The sequence below is a fragment of the Mirounga leonina genome, unplaced genomic scaffold, assembly GCF_011800145.1.
Source record: "Mirounga leonina isolate KUSES-001 unplaced genomic scaffold, KU_Mleo_1.0 Mir_170, whole genome shotgun sequence".
Lineage (NCBI taxonomy): Eukaryota > Metazoa > Chordata > Mammalia > Carnivora > Phocidae > Mirounga > Mirounga leonina.
In genome coordinates this window covers 17,215,429-17,234,204 of record NW_023270433.1, presented here as the reverse complement: position 1 = coordinate 17,234,204, position 18,776 = coordinate 17,215,429, and the positions used below count along the sequence as shown (strand labels likewise).

The following is an 18,776-nucleotide window of genomic DNA, read 5'->3' as shown; positions in this document are numbered from 1 at the left end:
GTATAAATTGCTGTGAGCACTTCGCGTGGTGCCTAACATAGAATATATATATCCTCGGGTATTTAACTGGCTGTTATTTACTTTACTTGCTAATGATAATAGGCCTCCAGCAACCTTAGTTTTCTTAACACAGCCCCCTTACACTGGATAAAAAAGTATTCTTAGGTAAGCCCTTTAATAAGGTATATGAGAAACTGAAGGCAAACAAATGACTTACAGGTTGGTTAAGTCCGGCTTCCCTTTATCATTTTGAGTAATTACACAGAATTTATGGTTTTAGAGAAATGAGTCAACCAATACTTGCTGAGTACCTACTGTGGTCCAGGCACTATGCCAAGTGTCCAGAAAAGAAAAGAGTAATGATAAATGATGTTAATGTGCCTCCTTTTTCAGAAATTATTTCTGTTTTTCCGACTTCCTCAAAGGCCAGGGATAGGCACTACCTGAATGATTTAAGGGTCAATCCCAGCCTGAGGTAGTCCACAGAGGGATACTCCATTATTCCAGTCAGTAGGATAAACTTGGCTGGAGTCCTACAGTGTTCCTGTGGGTGAGGTAAGTAATGCTTAAGTAGCTGTACTTTTAATCTAGTACTAATTAATGGCCTCTTAAAAGTGAAGTGTTACCCAGCTCTGTAGGAGGGAAGTGGAAGGCAGAGCCTAGTAGGAAACTCGGGGCTCTATCTTGCACCTGACTAGGCTGTTGATTGGTACTTAGGACGTACAACCCCTCAAGGGATCGCAAAACAAATTACAGCAGCTGCCTGGATGAATTTTACAAGCAGGGCAGTGGTGAGGTAGAAAGCTGTTTAGTAAAATACACACTTATACTCCAGACCCATGGCTATATCTTGTCAGTATCATTAATATTCATGCTACCCTGGCTAAGTCTGAAGTTAGTGAGGAAGCTCTGGGACAGGCAATATATTCTAGTGGGAAAGTCACTGGATTTGGTCTAAGTCAGAATCACAGCTCTGCCTCTGACCTACCTATATGGTCTCAGGTGATCAACATACCTCTGCCTCAGTTTCTCTGTCTAGAAAGAGGTTAGACTAGATCATCAGTAAAATCCCTTTTAGCTCTATGATATTAATTTTTAATCCATTAGAATTGTTGAGTTTTGCCTTAGTGTTTTTGCATAATTCTTGCTAAAATTGTATCGTGTTTAAATTAGAGTGGTAGAAAGAATCTGCAGTTTGTAATAATCAGCCCCACTTCGGTCCAGTTGCTTACTATACCCCAGTTATTGTAACCACGGGCCACTTGCTAGCTGTTGTCACTCTGTTGAACTACAGTTTCCTCATCTGGTAGAAGGCAAGGACAGTTTATGTTTTAAAGTGCTGTTGTGAGAACTAAAAACTATAAACGGGATAGCGTATGTAAAAGTACCGAATTCAGAAAATGTGAGGGGCTCAGAAAACGTGACTTCCGTTTTAGGAGGCAAAGACTTACCCTCATGGTGCACCGATGTAAAATTTTCACGTTAATGCGGGTGGATTTCAGACCTGTGTTGGTGGTAACAGTGGGGCTGCTGGAGGGGCAGAGGCAAAATTCAAGAGTATTGTATCCCAGAAGGAAAGCTGCACAAAAAGCCTAAAGGCTTGTTGTTTGATTAAAGTAGTCAGGATGTCATCTTGACACTTTTTGAGAGGTTAAATGGAGTCAAGATTTTATATATATATAAATATATATATAAAGTTATATACATGTATATTTATATACATATGTATGTGTATTTATTTTAAAACAGAAATATGCATGTTTAGCTATTCCTATAGACGGCTGGCATAAAAGGATTTTTCCTACAGGTCAGTGTTCATTAACTCAAATAATTACAAAAATTAACATAAGGTATTAAGAGTACAATTGCTGGCTGCATACTGGGCTCTCCTAGAAACAAAGGTTGGTTGTCACAGACACTGAGCCTGTGGCCCTCCATCCCTAGCTGCCCATTATGCCTCGGGTGGTGGAAGCAGCACCCTGAAAGTTCAGCACAGCCACAGAGCCAAACCTAGGCCCTCAGCATACCTCATGTGTAGGATAGGGTGCCCCCTCCATCCTCAGTCCTTTGCCAGATGCCATGGTGCTGGAAAAGGACACCTCCTTTCCCACACCCCTCGGCTTATCTGAGGAGTTCCCTGGGATCAACCAAGTGAGTAGCAAACAGTTTGTATACTTTATAGGTAGTATCACCACCATTGTACGTGATGGAGTTTGCTGGAAAGCTGCAACTTTTCAGCCCTTAACTGGGATGTTCCTGATAATGGAACAGAACCCAAGGGTCAGCACAAGTGGCCAAACTTCATGCAGTCTTCTTTGCACTGGGTGCCCTGGCCAACAGTCAGCCCCATCTCCACATCTCTATAGACTCTTGGGCCATTGCCAATGATGTGCTCATCTGGTCCAGCCAATGGCAGCAACAATTCCCTATCCAAGGTTGCCTCTTTAGGGTAAAGATATCTGGGGATTTCTTGTGTCACAGATAACCCAAAACATATATCAAGATTACACATGTTTTTACACATACTAAATCCATAATAAAAGACCTCACTAAGACACTCCTTATTGTCTTCAGAGTTGCAGACATTATTGATAGTGACCAAAGCACTCATTTCACTTCTCAAAATATACAATGTTGGGCTCTTAATACAAGGCACTTAGAATTTTCATTTCCCTTACCGCCTTCATAGAGTGCCATATTGGCTTGCTTACACAAGTTGAAGTTCAGTTAAATGAAACATGGCGCATTTCAGTAGTCAAATATCCGGGGCAAATTGTAATAAAGATTCGGACTTCCATGCTTGATGCTTGAATTCTGACAGCATTCAAGCCCCACTACTCCCCGCCCCCCCGCCCCACTTCCCCATCAACCCCTCATTGGCAAACCTAGGTGCCACGTTTTAGTGCCAGAGGGAAGTTCAGACCACGGCAACCCACCTCAACCCTACTCCACACCCCTATGCATTATATACAAGCCAAGCCAGTCTCCTCTCCTTGTTTTCTCAAGCCACTTGGGACCTGCTTGGGAGCAGAAAGCTTCATTATGTGAGTGTTACATCCTTTTATATCTGGGTGTGTTCCATCCTGTGAACCACATACCGGGCTGGAGTCCATCCCACTACTTTTGAGTGACCACAAGTGTTTAGAGATAAACGTTAAAACAACTTCACACTATGACAAATTACGTTTCATGAGTAATTTATGAGCAATCACATGAATAAGACAATGTGTTTTTGTGAAATGACATTTCATATTTGAACTTCAGAATAAAAACTCTCAGGTCAAGGGTCTGGAGCTTGTTTAACAAATCTAATGATTCTGTTAAAGTGTAAGAAATATATTGGAAATATCATGGTTCAAAGGGTGGAAAGGGAGCAGGTATGCCTGTCTCCCCTGATCCATGACTCGGGGGCTGATGTAGGAGAATGAAACTTGCACCGATCGGAGGAAATGTGTGATGCATACACAATCGGGCACTATATGCTGGACCTTCCTTAAAGGCTAGTTAACTCTTGGCCAAATGAGCAGCGCAAATGACGAAGCCAAAAGCCTAGAAGTATGTATCCATTCCTTCTGCTTTGGTGATGATGACTGCATAGACTTGTTTCCTTCCTCAGTGAAATGGGAGGTGTTAACTCCAGCCTACGTACTATGCACTGGGACTGTTCCTCTGTGTCCTGTAACATTTTACCTAAGGAAAAGCTGGCCAGAAATGAGAAGTGTGGACAGCCCCTCTGAATGAAACAAAGCCTCTCTAAATAAAAGGTCAAAAACCATACTGGGTGTGGAGGGGCGGGTGTGTGTGTGGAAGTTGCTCCCTGAGGAAGCAAATTACAAAAGAGGATCTGTATTTTTACACTGGGAGCTTTGTCTTCTGTGACAATTATCTACACAACTTGTGTTTTCAGGTCTTACCTTTTTTTTTGATCACCAGACCAGTATATGTCCAGCTGCCCACTTCATATTGCCAACTAGCTTGTCAACTGTGGGCTGGTGTGTTGGATGAAGATGTCCCTGAGAAACCTCAGACTCAACATACTCAAACCTGGCTCAGTTCTCCCAACACCTGCTGTTCTTTTGCTCTACTTTAAGAAACACTTCAGTGCCACCATTTCTCACCCATTTTATTTTCTTTTTCTTCAGCTGCATGACTACTAAATGTTAAGCTGCTCTTACTTCTCTCCTGAAACAAGGCTACAACTTCATAACTGATCTTCCCGACTCCAATCTAGTATTCCTTCCATCCCAGGTCAAGCCCTAAACCGCACCAGCCAGAATCAAATTTTAAAATGCAAATGACATCACATAGAATCTTTCAATGAGGGGCGCCTGGGTGGCTCAGTTGGTTAAGCGACTGCCTTTGGCTCAGGTCGTGATCCCGGAGTCCCTGGATCGAGTCCCGCATCGGGCTCCCTGCTCAGCTGGGGGTCTGCTTCTCCCTCTGACCCTCCCCCCTCTCATGTGCTCTCTCTCTCTCATTCTCTCTGTCTCAAATAAATAAATAAAATCTTTAAAAAAAAAAAAAAAAGAATCTTTCAATGACCTTAAATTGCTCCTAGTAAAAGGACACATTTCTTAATGTGGTTCACGCATCCAGTGGGATTTGGCCTCTGCCACTCTTATCTTCTTACATTTATCTCGGCACGGTTTCCTACCAATCTTCTCCATACACTTTTTCTTTTTCTCTTATCTCGGGGCCTTTTTTTTGTATGTGCTTTCCTTGCCCCCTGATACTTTCACTCCTTAACCACCTCTGCTGCCTAAATCTTGCCTCCTGCAGGTTTTCTGGGATGCCCTTCCTGAGCCGCCCCACAGTTTGAGTCCGGTGTCCAGACCACACTTTGTGCTTCCTCCCCCTAGCGTTTACACATTGCATAGTGATTTCCTCATTACCTGTCTCTCTCCAAGTCTAGACTGAGCTCCGTGAAGGCTGAGCCACATTTAATTTACTGCTGCATTCGGAGTAGAGGCACTCAAACTTGCTGGACAAAACCAGGGTATGGGGGCAGCCTAGCTCATATATTGATAGAAATGAACACTTTGTGTCACATTTAGCACCAGCCGGCTGTGCCCCCTTGTGCCCCTCCCACCAGCTGCCTCTGAATCACAGGACAGTAAGCTGCAACAGAAAATAGGATATGATTGAAAAGTGGGAGGAGTGGTTACCTCAGATTTCATTTTCCTTGGAGAATCTTCTCAATAAAATCATGAGAAGTTTCCTTGTGGAAATCCTAAATTTTATCTTTGTGCAAAACCACCACTGGAAGAGAAGGCTCAAAAAGATACCTTTGATATGCGATATGTAAACTGTATCTCAATAAAGCAATCACAAAAAAAAGGAGATACATTTGGGCACAGGGTCTCTTGAATTGCCTCTTAGCACACCTTCTCGGAAGGAGGAGGGAGAAAAGGGAGCTGATTTAAATCCTAACCCTGTTACTAATTTATAGTTCCCTCTGAGCAAGTTTCTCATTACCCATTTCACCATCTATATTAATAGATTTATTGAATTTAGGATCTTTCCAGTTGTAAATTTCAGTGATTCTGATGCTCCCGACCTCAGGGACTGCTTGGACTAAGATCTCTAAAAGGAGCCTTCCATCTCCTTGTGCACCCATGAAATGTGAGGGAACAGAAGTACAGACCCCAAGGAAGAACACCTGAGGTCTAGGGCTTATGTGTCAGATAAAAACAACCAAGGGCAGCTCCAACCCAATGGATCCATGGTCAAGTCAACCTCTAAGGCCTGGCTCAAGGCCTGGACCCTGACCCAGAGCCAAGGTGTTGCTAGAAAACAAGGATCTCGAGCCAGCTGACCGACACCATGCAGGCTAGAATCCTGCTGATCTGTCTGCCTCTTTTTTCACTCTTCCTGATCAACTACATCTACCTGTTTCAGGAGGAAGAGAAATGCCTCTCAGAACACTCTTTTTGGAGTGCCCACTGTGGTTAAGTAATAACAAAACATAAATGGTGAGAGGGCCGGAGCAAGAAAAGAAAGAAAGGAAAAGAGCAAATACTTCAACCAGCTATATGCCTTTGGATTATATACATCCCCCTTCCCCCTCCGCCCCCCAACACCTCCTGATTCCCAGTTTCCTAGGCAGAAAGGCACCAGCTTTAGAGGGTCGTTGTGAGGATTAAAGAAGTGCCCAGTGTGCCTCCTGGCATAGAGTGGTTCTCCGTACATGGTGTCTGTTCTTGGATGGATTAGGGCATGGGGGCCTTGGGGTCACACAGTCCTGGGATAGAATCCTGCCTCTGCCTATTTCCAGCCATGGGACCTTAAGCAGATGAGTTTTCTCATTTGGAAGATGGACATAATACCCTGGACCTCGTGGGGGTTCTTATGAAGATCAAGGCAAGACCATGTGATTAACTGGCCCATAGTAAGAACGCCATACAAATCAGTCATTGTTGCCCGCTCCTCCGCCATCCCCTTCCCCAACACACACAGCCCTACACATTCTTGTGCATTAGAAGCTCAGCTTCCACCTGTGCGAACAGGCTCCCCTGTACCCAGGCTGAGCTTTCTGATAATTCTGCTTTCTATTCCCAACCCCCAGGTTCAGGAGGACTCAAATTTAAGTTGGCCAGTCACTGAATGAGAAACAGTTGTGACTTTAGGTTTATCTTAGGCTTCTGTACTCAGGACTGGAAAGAGCTACACCACACCATTATGCCTTTTGTTTTAGAAAACTGATGGTAATAATAATCATCACTGACTCGATTGTGTCTCACAATAATAAATGATAATAGTAACAGCTTGCATTTCCTGAATATTTCTTACATGCCAGGTGCAGTGATAATCACTTTATAATCATTGCCTCCGTTCATTCCCGTAACAATACTGTGAAGGAAGCATCACTATACCCATCTTAAAGAAAAACTGAGACTCAGGAAATCAAAATGGCTTGTCCCACGTCACACATCTGGCACATGGGACAGATGACTCACACACCTGATATGTATGTTGGTATTTGTTGATAGGTACTCCTTTGGTAAGGAGTGGGCAACAATGACGGATCTGTGTTGAGTTCCTACTATGAGCCAACTAATCACATGATCTCATCCCATCTTCATAACAACCTGAGAGGTTCAGATGCTTTTCCAACTATTCCCCAGGTACTTCTGAAACTGGCCTGGTGTTTTGACTTCATTGCAGGCGTTTGGAGACTCAGCCTCTCCTGTGCATGAGAGTACTCAGCTGGAGACAAAGGCAATGGCAGTTTTTCTGACTACTTGGAAGACTGAGGCATGGAGACATTCAAAGATCTAAAAAACAGGCCAGTGGCATCCCTCAAGAGCATCTGAAAACATCCGGGCACTACTGCTCCCAACTGGTCTGAGAGGACTCAGATTTCACCAGGCTTTTCCACATCCCCAGATCTGTGTTTTGTCCCCTACAATCCACCTCCACCACCCGGGTGGCAAAGGCCCATACCCTCCAGGGCTCTGCTGGGATGTCTTCTCCTCCAGGGAAATTCCCACCCACCCTACATGGTTAGGGACCAGTCTCCCAGCTTTGCTTCCTCCTGACCCTAAACACACACAGACACACACACACACACACACACAAGCTTTCCTCCGTCACAGCATTTATTAAAAGGTTTGTCATTGTCTGTTCACTGATTAATCTTTCCCGTTTGATTGTGAGCCTCCTGAGAGCAGGAAGTAGGTCTCACTCACCCCTCATACAGAGCCTGACATATAGTAGGGCCTGGACACACTAGTGTGGAACGATGGAGAGGTGAAAAAGGATGAAGGAAGGACAGGAGAGACAGAGTGGCAAGGAACGTGCCTTTGTGCTGTGGGATCTGTGAGTGAGGCTGCTCTCAGGAGGGTAGGTTCTGCCTGCTGCTGAGGACCTGGGGAAGGCAAAAGCGTCCCTCTGTGCCCCTGTGTTCCCTCCAGTCCTTTTTCTTCTCACTAAGGGGTTGAAGGCAGAGAGAGGACAAAAGCCCCATACTCATCTCCAGGGAAATTCCACATTCTTAGTGTAAGACTGCTGAGAGAGAAGGGTCCCACCTGACAGCCCTGCTCCTTCAGTCCCTGTATCACTTTTCTGGGAATAGGACTGTGATAGGGGAATAGGGCTGTGATAGGGGAACAGGAATGTGACAGGGTAACAGGAGTGTTTTTGGCTCCTGTCTGAAGAGAATCAGAGTAACTAGATTACAACAGTATCAATCTCTTATTGCTTCCCTAAGTGGAAGGACAAGAGGGGCATCCTCTAAGCCTTCAAGGAATGATGTATTTGTGTGTGCATGTACCCTAAAATAATAAAACATGCAGTCTATCAACCAGTAACTCTCCCATCTTTAAGGATGTGGGGGGCTTTGGCAACCAGGAGTCTTTGAATTTGCTCTGAGTTTTCAGGAGGGTGAAGACCCAAAAAAAACACTGCTAGCTGGTTATTAGGTTCCCCCCCTTGCAAATGCAGGTTCTAACTGATTGCATAAGCTGCAACCTTCCCATCTGCCCAACGGGAACAGGATGGGAAACACCTTACATAAGAGTCGCTCTTTCTTTCTCTCACACCCATGACTGGTGTTGCTAAAGGATCACTGCATTCTTGTCACCAAGCCTGGTCCTGACCCAGAATCTCTTTCAGCGAGCCCTCCAGGCAGCTACTACCTTGTGATCAAAATGGGCCCACGAAGAGAAGCTCACCCTGGCTCGAAGACTGCCAAGGTTCCTTCCAGCTCTGACGTTCTAGGGTTTGGCTCTGCCTTAAAATGCTGCCACTAAGTTAAGAAGGAGAAGTGACTTACACAGAGGGGTATCGGTGAGTAGAGTATCTCCTCCCCTGCCCACGCTGAGGGCCTACGCTCTGAGTCCTCACTTCCCTCAGTTCTTTTGACGGTAGGTAAGAGAAACAGAACAGGAGTGCAAATGGTTCCCTTGGGCCTGATGCCAGCATCTAGAGAGTTCTCTGAGGCTGCCGTGGTCGGGACAAACACGGTCCTTTTGATGAAGGCAGTCTGGGTTCAAATCCCTGCTCTGCCAAGCTCCCTGGTGTGAACTCCCGCAGGCCATCTCACCCTTCTGAGTCTCACTCCCCTCAAGCATGAAATGCAGACAACAATGCCTCTCTTCCAGGCTCATTGTGTGAGGAGTAAATTGGATGAAGAAATGTACGTGAAAATGCTTTGTGAGCTGTTCTGCGTGGAGCCCTGCGAAGGATTATTATTCCTGGTGCGCACCAATAGGAAAACGACTAGGGTGTTCCGTTCCAGATGGACTCAATCTAAACCGGGGAACAAATGCTTTTTTTGGTAATTTCATCTGGTGGAAATGGCAGTCTCATGGGCCTATTTGTGTTTAATGAACCACATCCTGTATCGTCTTTTTGCAAGGTTCTGAGGAGAATTAAGTTAGTTCTCTCCTCTGGTGTGCTGCAGATGGGTGCGTGGCCAGCTCATATTTAACCTCCTCTGACCTCGCTACTCTCCAAGGAAACACTACCTCGAGCTAGACACATCCTACAAATGGCTGCATGGAAGCCACGAAGCCAGGGGAAGGGAAAGGGATACGCAGCCACCTCCCACCACCTCGCTGGGACCCGGGCGTGGATGAATGTGGCCAGGCTCTGATCCCTGACTCCTGCCATCCTTAAGGATTGTGAGGCTGGGTGTGCCTGAGAGGCAGACAGCCTGGAGCAGGTGGGGCTAGGGAGGTTGGCTGGGGACACATCAGATCTGGGAGGGCCCTGAGGCCATGGGGAAGAGTGTGGAAGTTAGCCTCAGGGCAATGACAAAGCACCCAGGAGTTTTCATCCAACAAGTAGCCTGACGGTATTTCTGTTAACGGGTAATTGTATACGTCAGCTTGGCTGGGCCGTAGGGTGTCCAGATATGTGGTCAAACACTATCCTGGATGTGTCTGTGAGGGTGTCAGTGAGGGTGTTCTGGATGAGATCAGCAGCAGACTGAGTCAAGCAGACTGCCCTCCTTAATGTGAGTGGGCCTCATCCAATCAGCTGAAGGACTGAATAGAATAGAAAGGCTGACCCTCCCATGAGTAAGAAAGAACTCCTCCTGCTTGACTGTTGGAGCTGGAACAACATTCTCTTCTTGCCTTTGGACTCAAACTGAAACATTGGTTCTTCTTGGGTCTCAAGCCTGCCAGCTTTGGAACTGGAATTTATACCATCAGCTCTCCTGAATTTCCAGTTTGCTGAATAGACCTTGGCTTGAAACTTCCCAGCCTGCATAATCACATGAGCCAATTCCTCATAATAAATCTCTCTCTCTTTCTTTCTCTCTCTCTCTATATATGAATATTATATATAATAGAGATTTTTATCTATCCATCCATCCATCTAACCATCCTGTTGGTTCTGTCTCTCTGGAAAGCACTGACGGATCCATATCTTCAGGGCTGCTGTGTGGTTTGGATTGATGGGAGATAAGAGTGGCTGCAGGGGGTTGAGGTGGAATGCCAACGCTAGAGTCCAGGCAAGCCATGATGGCAGCTTGACCCAGGGCACAGCAGTGAGATGGAAAGAAGTGGGCAAATTCAAGACCTAATTGGGAATTAAAATGGATAAGATTTGGGAAATGGGGGGAGCTAGGGAGAGGAGGATATGAAGAAGGACTCAGGATTCTGGTTCTGCCTACAAACAGATCAGGACACATTTCACTAGAATGCTGGGAAAACACGAGGTTGTGTGGGACAGAGTTTGGGTGGGCAAGGGAGCTGGCATAACAGCAAATACCAGGGGAAAGCTTGGAGGCAGAGGTATAAAATGGGAGTGGTCAATGTAGGTATGGTAACAGAGTCCCCACAGAGAGAAGACGGTCCAGGAAGAGGGGCCCAGGCCAGAGTCCTGTGAAGCCACATGGACTGGGCTGGTAGAAGAGCATGAGCCTGCAAAGCAGACAGAGAAGAAGCCAGCAGGAAGGCAGGTGACTCACAATGAAGATCTGGGACAATGGAAGCAAACACAGAAAGTACCTCTAGCAGGAAGTGGTCAGCTCTGTCAAATGCTACAGAAGGTCAAGCAAATGGGACCTGAAAACTGCCCCCCCAATGATTAAATCTACAGAGAAGTAAACCAGTACCCAGGCAGGTCTCAGTTCTGAGAACAACTCCTTTCATGTCTGGTTGCTGTCTTTGAAGCAAGCTCCCTCAGGAAACTGAAAGCCCAGGAGAGTTCTCCAGCCCATATCAGCCCCTTGACCACAACTGTCCTCACAAAAGGAGGTGACAGTTGACTATCTTTTCCTTCTCCTCCCCCCACCTCAACCCCTGGGCTGCCTTTCAAACAGCCAAAACTCCTTTAAAGAGTAGCCTAGGAATGCAGCCACTGGCATTCAAAAGTGCATTGTAATTCAAATGGAAATGCAGAAATTCATTCCCTTGGACAGTCTTGGGAAATTATAATAGAGATAAAACATCTTTTAAAGGTGGCAACAGGCATTTTATCTGTGAGGACATCTCTTTACCATGGACAATCCCAATCTTAACTCAAGAACAGTATAACCTTCACTAGAAAATGTCTTTTCACAGGGTCACCGAGTCTATAAACTTGGAAAAGTCTTATTAATTACATACATTTTCTCTTCTACACTTTGTCTCTCTCGTGTGTGTGTGTGTGTGTGTATTCTGGTATGCACCTGTCTTCCTCTCTGTTTTTCTGACTCCTCCTACCTCCCTCAGTTGGTCTCTCTCTCTCATACACACACACACACACACACACGCGCGTGCGCCCCTGGGAACATAGTTACCAGAGCAGATGTGGCAGCTATGGTGCGAGGGAATGGGTTGGATCAAGATGATCATTAGGTGTCCAGCTCAGTGCTAGATTAGTCCACTGATGGACTATGCTCTCATTGGAGCCTGTATTTTGCATATGAGGAAAGTGATCTAGAGAATGAATCAATTTGCCCAAGATCACACAGCTGGTAAGAGGTAGAGCTGGGATTTGAACCCGAGTCCATCTGACTGCAAAACCTCTGCTTTATCTCCAAATGGGGAAGTCTTTATCCAAGGTAGCCAGAGGATGGGTAACTTCTTTTATCATAATTAAGATAAAAGAGTGTATCAAGGTCACAGCTAGACAGTATCCGTGAGTATCTAGTCAAAGAGTGAATTGGGAGAAAGGTAGCTTTTTTAAAAATATGCACATATCAGGAACACAGCAGCATGTAGTGAAAGTATTAAGCTGAAGGCAAGAGACTGAAACCTTCATGGGGTGCTTGGGGCACGGCCCGGGAGCAGAGGCGAGGGCCAGAGGAGACTCACGGGTGAAGCAGCTTCCACACTAAGCACTCCTGGGCCTGGAGGGTCCAGGGATGACTTTGGCTACTTCCAAGGTCTTCCTGGCTCTGACAGGCACCATCTAACTGGCCTGTTCAGTGCTCCGGTCTCCTCCAAACTGAGAAATGCTGAGACCCACTGGGTGGTAGCGAACCCCACCTCCCTGCCTAGATCTTTCCAGTCCTGCTTGGCATGCCCAGCGCCCCCTGGAATCAGGGTCACAAGGTGGGTCTGTTCTTTTAGCTTTCACTCTGCCCTGCTGCAGGGAAAACAATACACAGACACCCCTTCCCCACCCCCCACCGCATCACGGTAGCCGTTGCCAATTGATCATAATGTTCTTGGCCAATGGGCTCCATGGCCTCCATACAGTGGCCTAGCTAAGCCATTCCCTAATTGATCAGAATTGGCCCATGGAAGAATAGATACGGGCCATCACATGATAGTGACTAGGTTCTTACCATGTGCCCACCCCCTCCCTCTTTCCAGCTGTCTACCCGTGGGTTAAAAAGAAAATGGTGAAGTGTTGGAAGTCTAAGACAGACTGGGAAGGAACAACGTGGGGACAGTGCCCACATTTTGTCTCCTGCGGTGCCCCAGCACCAGGCCCAAGGTCTGCTGAGAAGCGGCCCTTAGGAAATATTAGTGAACTAAAGAATTAATGAATGATAAATGTGACTTTCTTTCTTTTTTTTTTTCTTGTGGAACACACACTGAGAAGCACTTAGGGGAATAAGAGTAAAATAAACCTCTCATGGGAATATTTTAATCAGGCACATTCAGCCCCAAACCCTTGGCCTTTCCAGTGATTTCTGGTGGCTGCCCCAGATCACAGGAGGAACAAGAGACCCCTCATTAGTAAACCTGGAAAGGCTGGGACATTTGTTTCTAATTTCCATGGACACCGGATCTAGGGTGCAGGGAATACCGTGCTCAGGTTGGAATTCAAACACCATCCCTTTCCCTCATAAACTGTGACCCTCCCCAGCAAGCCCCTTTTCTTCTCTAAGCTTCAGGTTTCCCAGTCTAAGATGAGGGGTGAATGGGATTCTTGCCTTCTTTGCCTTAAGGGGTAAGTGGGAGAACACACAGGACTATACACTGTAAAGTGCTGTTACGCATGCCCTATTGGGTCTCTTTTCCTGACCTTCTCTTCCAGCTTTGGTCCTTCCAGTCAAGGACAAGCCACCACCTGGGGCTAAACATAGATTTCAAAGTCTCCAGGAACCCCTCCACCCCTCCACTCTCTAGGTTGAAAGGATATTTGTCCTTTTCTAGCAACATAGGTGTGTCACAGGGAGATTAAGGAGTGTCACCCATGAGCAGGAGCTGTGGCCAGGTCTAGAATCCTCAGCTGCTGCCCACAAGTTTTGCTTTAACCCAAGCTATCATTTTTCATGTGCTGACTACATGCTGGACATTTTACCTGTATTATCTCATTTCGTCCTCCCAAAAGCCATGCCAGGGAATTCCTATCCCCCATTTAACACACGAGGAAACAGAAACTTAGAAGTTCCTTGCCCGAGGTTACCCGGCAGGGATGGAAGGAGGGACAGGGGGACTTGAAAGCCTCTCTGTCCCACTCCAGCACCGCGCGAGCTCTCTCCTCTTCCCACAGCTCTGCCCCCAGAGAGATCTGCTTTCAAACCCAGACCCATGCTGACCCGCTTCCTAGGGGACCCTTGTGCAGCACGTGCCCATGACACAAGAGTCGATGGCTGGGGACGGAAAGGTCACCCACTACCTCTGAGTCCAGAGTTCTTCTAGTTCTTCAGGGGAAAATCCCCGGCTTCTCAGCCTCCCCCTCGCAAACATCACTCCCACATTAAAAAAAATAAAACCACAGTGTTTCGTGTGCCCTCTAGGTCACAGCAGGTGGAGAGAGCGAGAAGTGTTAAGGTGGCCTCTGCTTACCCCTGGGCCCTTCTTGGGAGCAAGCGTACCCCAGAAGCAAGAAATGTGACTCCACACACGCAGCCCAGAGAGAAAAGCTACCACACGAAGTTCTCCCAACAAGTCTGTGGCAACCCCGCGGGCTCTGGGGGTCTTGAAGGGGGCCCCCAGCTGCTGTCGGCATTCCTTCTGCCCCCAAACCCATCCTACTTGCCACAGAGTCCATGCATCCACGGCATAAGGAGTGGAGTTTTCTGGAGGGAAAGAGGCCAAGGCCCGGAAGCAGTTGAGGATGGAGATGACGTGGTATTTAGCATGACAGTGGTGTCCCGGGCCCCAAGCGCAGGCTGAGGCGAATTAGTTCAGTGACCACAGTGAGCGAAGGTTTTTATAAACATAACCTAATTGTATTACTTCAAAGTCCTGAAGCTTATTGCCCTGCTTAATGATGTGTCACATTATTTATAGGGTAAGACAATGAGACTTCTATTGATTTAATGCACTTCCTTAAAGACCGTCATTGTCACAGCCGTAAAAACACAGTTATTCCCAGACAACTCAATTATGTCCCCTGCATCTATAAACCACCCGTGCCCCACACAGCTGCACAGAGGAGGCAGGGAGGGGTGAGACCAGGGTGGGGGGTGCAAGCCCCCGGGGGCAAAAGGCAAGGTTCTGGATATGGTAAAGGCAGGTGCATGGGGGCTTCATCCAGTCAGGGAGGAGGGGCAGCATGAAAAGCCCTGGATGGGGAGCATGGAGCACCCCACTTTGTCTTGGACCCACCCAGTGGAGTTCAGTGACACTCAGCAAGCTTCCTCCTCCCTCTGGGCCTTAGTTTCTCCAACTGCAAACTCGGGGTGCTAAGCCCAGTGAGACTCATAAGGAAGGTCTCTCCTGGCTCCCACATTCTGTGGTTTTAAGAGTTATGTTGATTTGGTTTCTGAGATGGGGTGGCTGAGCCATGTGAAGAAGGTGGCAGCACCCCACCCTTTGTGTCCATCGAGAGCTCTCCTTTCTCAATTAATTGATAATAACAATGACAACAGGAAGCAGTTCTCACCCTGCTACTTATTAGCTGTGTATAACAGGCACTTGACTTGGCATGACTGAGACTCATTTTCTCCGCCTGCGAAATGGGGATGTGAATACACGGACCTGTTAGAACACATAATGCAAGTATGGAATATTTCTGTCTTTCTCAAAATGCTGTGACACTTACTGCTTCCCTTTCAAGGTGGGACAAGAATGGCTGCTTAAGCGCCCATTTCACAGGAAGGGAAAACTGAGGTGGGAAGGGACTGAAGCTCCCAAGGTGAGTGGCAGAAAGGTGGAAACAAGGAGCCTGCAGTACAAGGAAGGAGTTTTGTTGGAGTCCAGCCCACTACCTTAGGGTCTCAGAAAAGGCCTGAACTGAAAGAATCCGAGGTATCATCATACAGCCCCTCATCCTATCCATGGAGAAACCGAAGCCCAAAGAGGGGCAGGGAATGCCGAAGGCCACACAGCTTAGACATGGCCGAGCTGGGGTCTAGCTTGTCGGAGGGGACTTACCTTTCTGATACTGGAGCCACAGCTGTTGCTGGACCTTCTTGCTGGGGAAGTGGATGATGCAGGTGAGCTCGGAGCCATAGAGGGCCTCAGCAATGTAGTGGGAGCCGTAGTGCTGGATGAAGGACAGCAGCTCCTCCCGACTGCTCTCCCTGGTCAGGATCTTGAGGACGTTGTTGAAGCCTGGACACAGGAGAAGCATGTGGAGGGTCAGATTTGGGAGGCTGGTGGCGGGCAAGTTATAAGCGGCCGGGGGCTCTCTCCAGCCTAGATTTGGTGTCACCCCAGGATCAGCCTGGTGGCTGCCGTTGTCTGAAGGAACCCCCCCCCCCCCGCCCCTCCCCGCTCACACAGCAAAAGGTTGCTGTCTCTGGTCGACGCGCAAGACACTGCAGCCAAGAGGGAACCAATGGCAGAGGAAGGCCTCAAGCCTGTTGACCGAGGTCATGGGACCTGAAAGTCACCATCAGGAAATCAAAGCTGACGTCTGTCCCGAGCAACTAAGGGGCACCAAGCACACTGCTCGCTGTTTCTCCCACTCGTTCCAGTTTAGTCTCAGCCCCAACGCTGCAACCCCCACTGTGTACATGAGCAAGTCAAAGCTCAGACTCTGAATGATTTCCTTGGTCTCTCAGCCAGAGGAGCTAGGCCTCCAAGCCCCTTCTGCTCTCACTCCAAAGCATATGCATTTTCCACTGCACCCAGTTCCCAGGGCTTGAACTGCCCACAGCTGGAGCCCCGGGGCTGCGCTGGCCCAGGCTCGGCAGATATCCTGATGTCCTCGGATCTGATCCCTGGCTTGGCTTCCTAGAACACTGCTTCCCTTTCTGCCTCTACCTCCCTGAAAGAGTGGTAGTTCCATCTCCTGACAGTGTAAAGGGCCTCCTTGCTGCTCTTAGTCCTGTGCCAAGGAGACCTAGGTCCTCAGTGCCTAGCACAGAGCCTGCGCAGCAATGACTCCATAACCACAGCTCCGTGCTCCTTGCTCTGACAGGCAGGTCACCAAGCTGTTCTTCCGAGAGCCTTAAGACCTGCCTGAGCTCCTTCCTGCTACCAATGACCAGTCTACCCACGACCTCACCTGGTATTCCAGGTCTCCAAGGGCATCTCCCATGAGCCACCTGTATTAGGCTTTACATCCAGCCAAATCAGCCTTCTTAGGTCTCCTAAACGTGACCTGAGATCTCCACCATCCTTTCCTCATTTACAGCCCCCAAACTGCAAAACGTACACACATACACACCACCGTTCACCGGAAATGGCCTCTCCACCTCTTCCCTAAGTCATTCCTATGCTCTAAGGCTCTGGAAAGTCACTCCCACCCTCCCAAGAAGCTGTTCACACAATCTTGGCCTGGGGCACCTAGGCTTTGCACCTTCAGTGGGCACCACCTTGAAAGCAGAAGCTCCATTCCACTTGTCTTTGATTGTGCACATGCATCCTTCCCCACCCCACCCCAACCAGGTACAAGGGCACAGTTCCCGGGACATGGCAGAAACACCAACCGCCATTATTATGAAAGCAATGGATTCTGTGCCACATCAAAGCAAACTGTAAAAGAGCAGGCAAGCTCTCTTTCAACATTAAACATGAACTCCAATTTGCCAACATTTGATTTACAAGGGGGTTCTCAAGAGCATCATCATTGATTAATTAAAGCTGATACACCTCTGTAGTTCTAACAGATACATCGCAGTCTGATTCACAAGTGAGGTGCGAGGGTGTGGGTGGTGGGGAAAACAGAAACATGCCTCAAAGAATGAGTGTTTGATTAGGACAAACTCCACCAATCTGTTAACTCCTGCAACTGGTAATTAATATAGCAGTGTTAATGATGAGATTGTTTCTCTTAAATAATAAATAACCATGGAGATGACCTGTGGCTCTTTATCCAGGCAGACAAAACTGCAATCAAATCCCTGCTCTCCTCCTGTTCGGCCACTTACTAGCTGTGTGACCTTGGGCAAGTTACTTAACCTCTCTGACCCTCAGTTTCCTTATCTGAAAAAAAATGGGATAAATAATGTCTTCCTTGCAGGACTGATAGAAGTCCTAAGATATAAAATGTTATAAAGCACTTAGCCAACGTCAGCAGTAATTACTATTTATACTTCCCAGATGGAAAGTCCTCTGATTCCTAGGCTAAAAGAGTTTTGTGTTGCTCAGGAACAAAATTATCCTGAAAAAGAAGATAAGAAAAGTGCTGGCAAATACATAGGAAGCGCCCGGACAATAACCCAGTGGCAGTGTTATGAGTAAGAGCCAGGGTAGAAAACCCCATCTTTCCAGAGTCCTTCACTCATTCTGAATTTTTCAGTTTTCATTTTTTTTATTCCTTTATCAAACAAGAGTATCAACCCTGTGTTGATTCTCTGTTACAGAGACTATAGGAATATAGGAAACAGGGATATGGAAATGGATGGGGCCCACACTGTACCTGCAATTCTTGGGTCAGTGTGGGAAACAGACATGGCTCAGATATGAATCAAGCACATTGGTGCTTTAATACAGGTAGTTGCTTTTTTTTTTTTTTTTTAAGATTTTATTTATTTATTTGAGAGAGAGTGAGAGAGAGACCATGAGCAGGGGGAGGAGCAGAGGGAGAAGCAGGCTTCCCGCTGAGCAAGGAGCCCGATATGGGACTCGATCCCAGGACCCTGGGATCATGACCTGAGCCGAAGGCAGACGCTTAACCAACTGAGCCACCCAGGTGCCCCTATAGGTAGTTGCTTGCACGGAATTCCTTGAGTTATTCTGGGGGAAGTGGAGGATGCAGGAGGAGTCTCCCAGTACTGCAAGATGTGCTCCCTGGGCAAGGAGATCCAGGCAGAGGGAACAGCATGTGCAAAGTCACAGAGGCATGAAAGAACATGTCCCATTCTGAGAATTATAAATTGTCTGCATCAGCTGACACACAGGGTGTGTGCAGGTGGAGCGGGGGCATTGTATGTGTATGTGTGTTGGAGGAATATGTGTTATTACTGTATAGGAGATGGGTAGGAAAGGAAATCATCCAGAAGAGACAAGAACTTAAAATCCACAAGCCTGAAATATATAGAACATAAATGT

The 18,776-nt window shown here is 47.2% G+C and overlaps 1 protein-coding gene across 3 annotated transcripts in view; it reads right to left on the bottom strand.

The window, feature by feature from the left end:
* ASTN2 (astrotactin 2) overlaps window positions 1-18,776 on the bottom strand; it is an 868,677-nt gene that overhangs the window by 218,573 nt on the left and 631,328 nt on the right. For all 3 annotated transcript variants that reach the window (XM_035015962.1, XM_035015963.1, XM_035015965.1), the window contains one exon: window positions 15,711-15,890. In XM_035015962.1, the coding sequence (XP_034871853.1) occupies window positions 15,711-15,890 (180 nt within the window). The remainder of the gene's footprint in view (window positions 1-15,710; window positions 15,891-18,776) is intronic.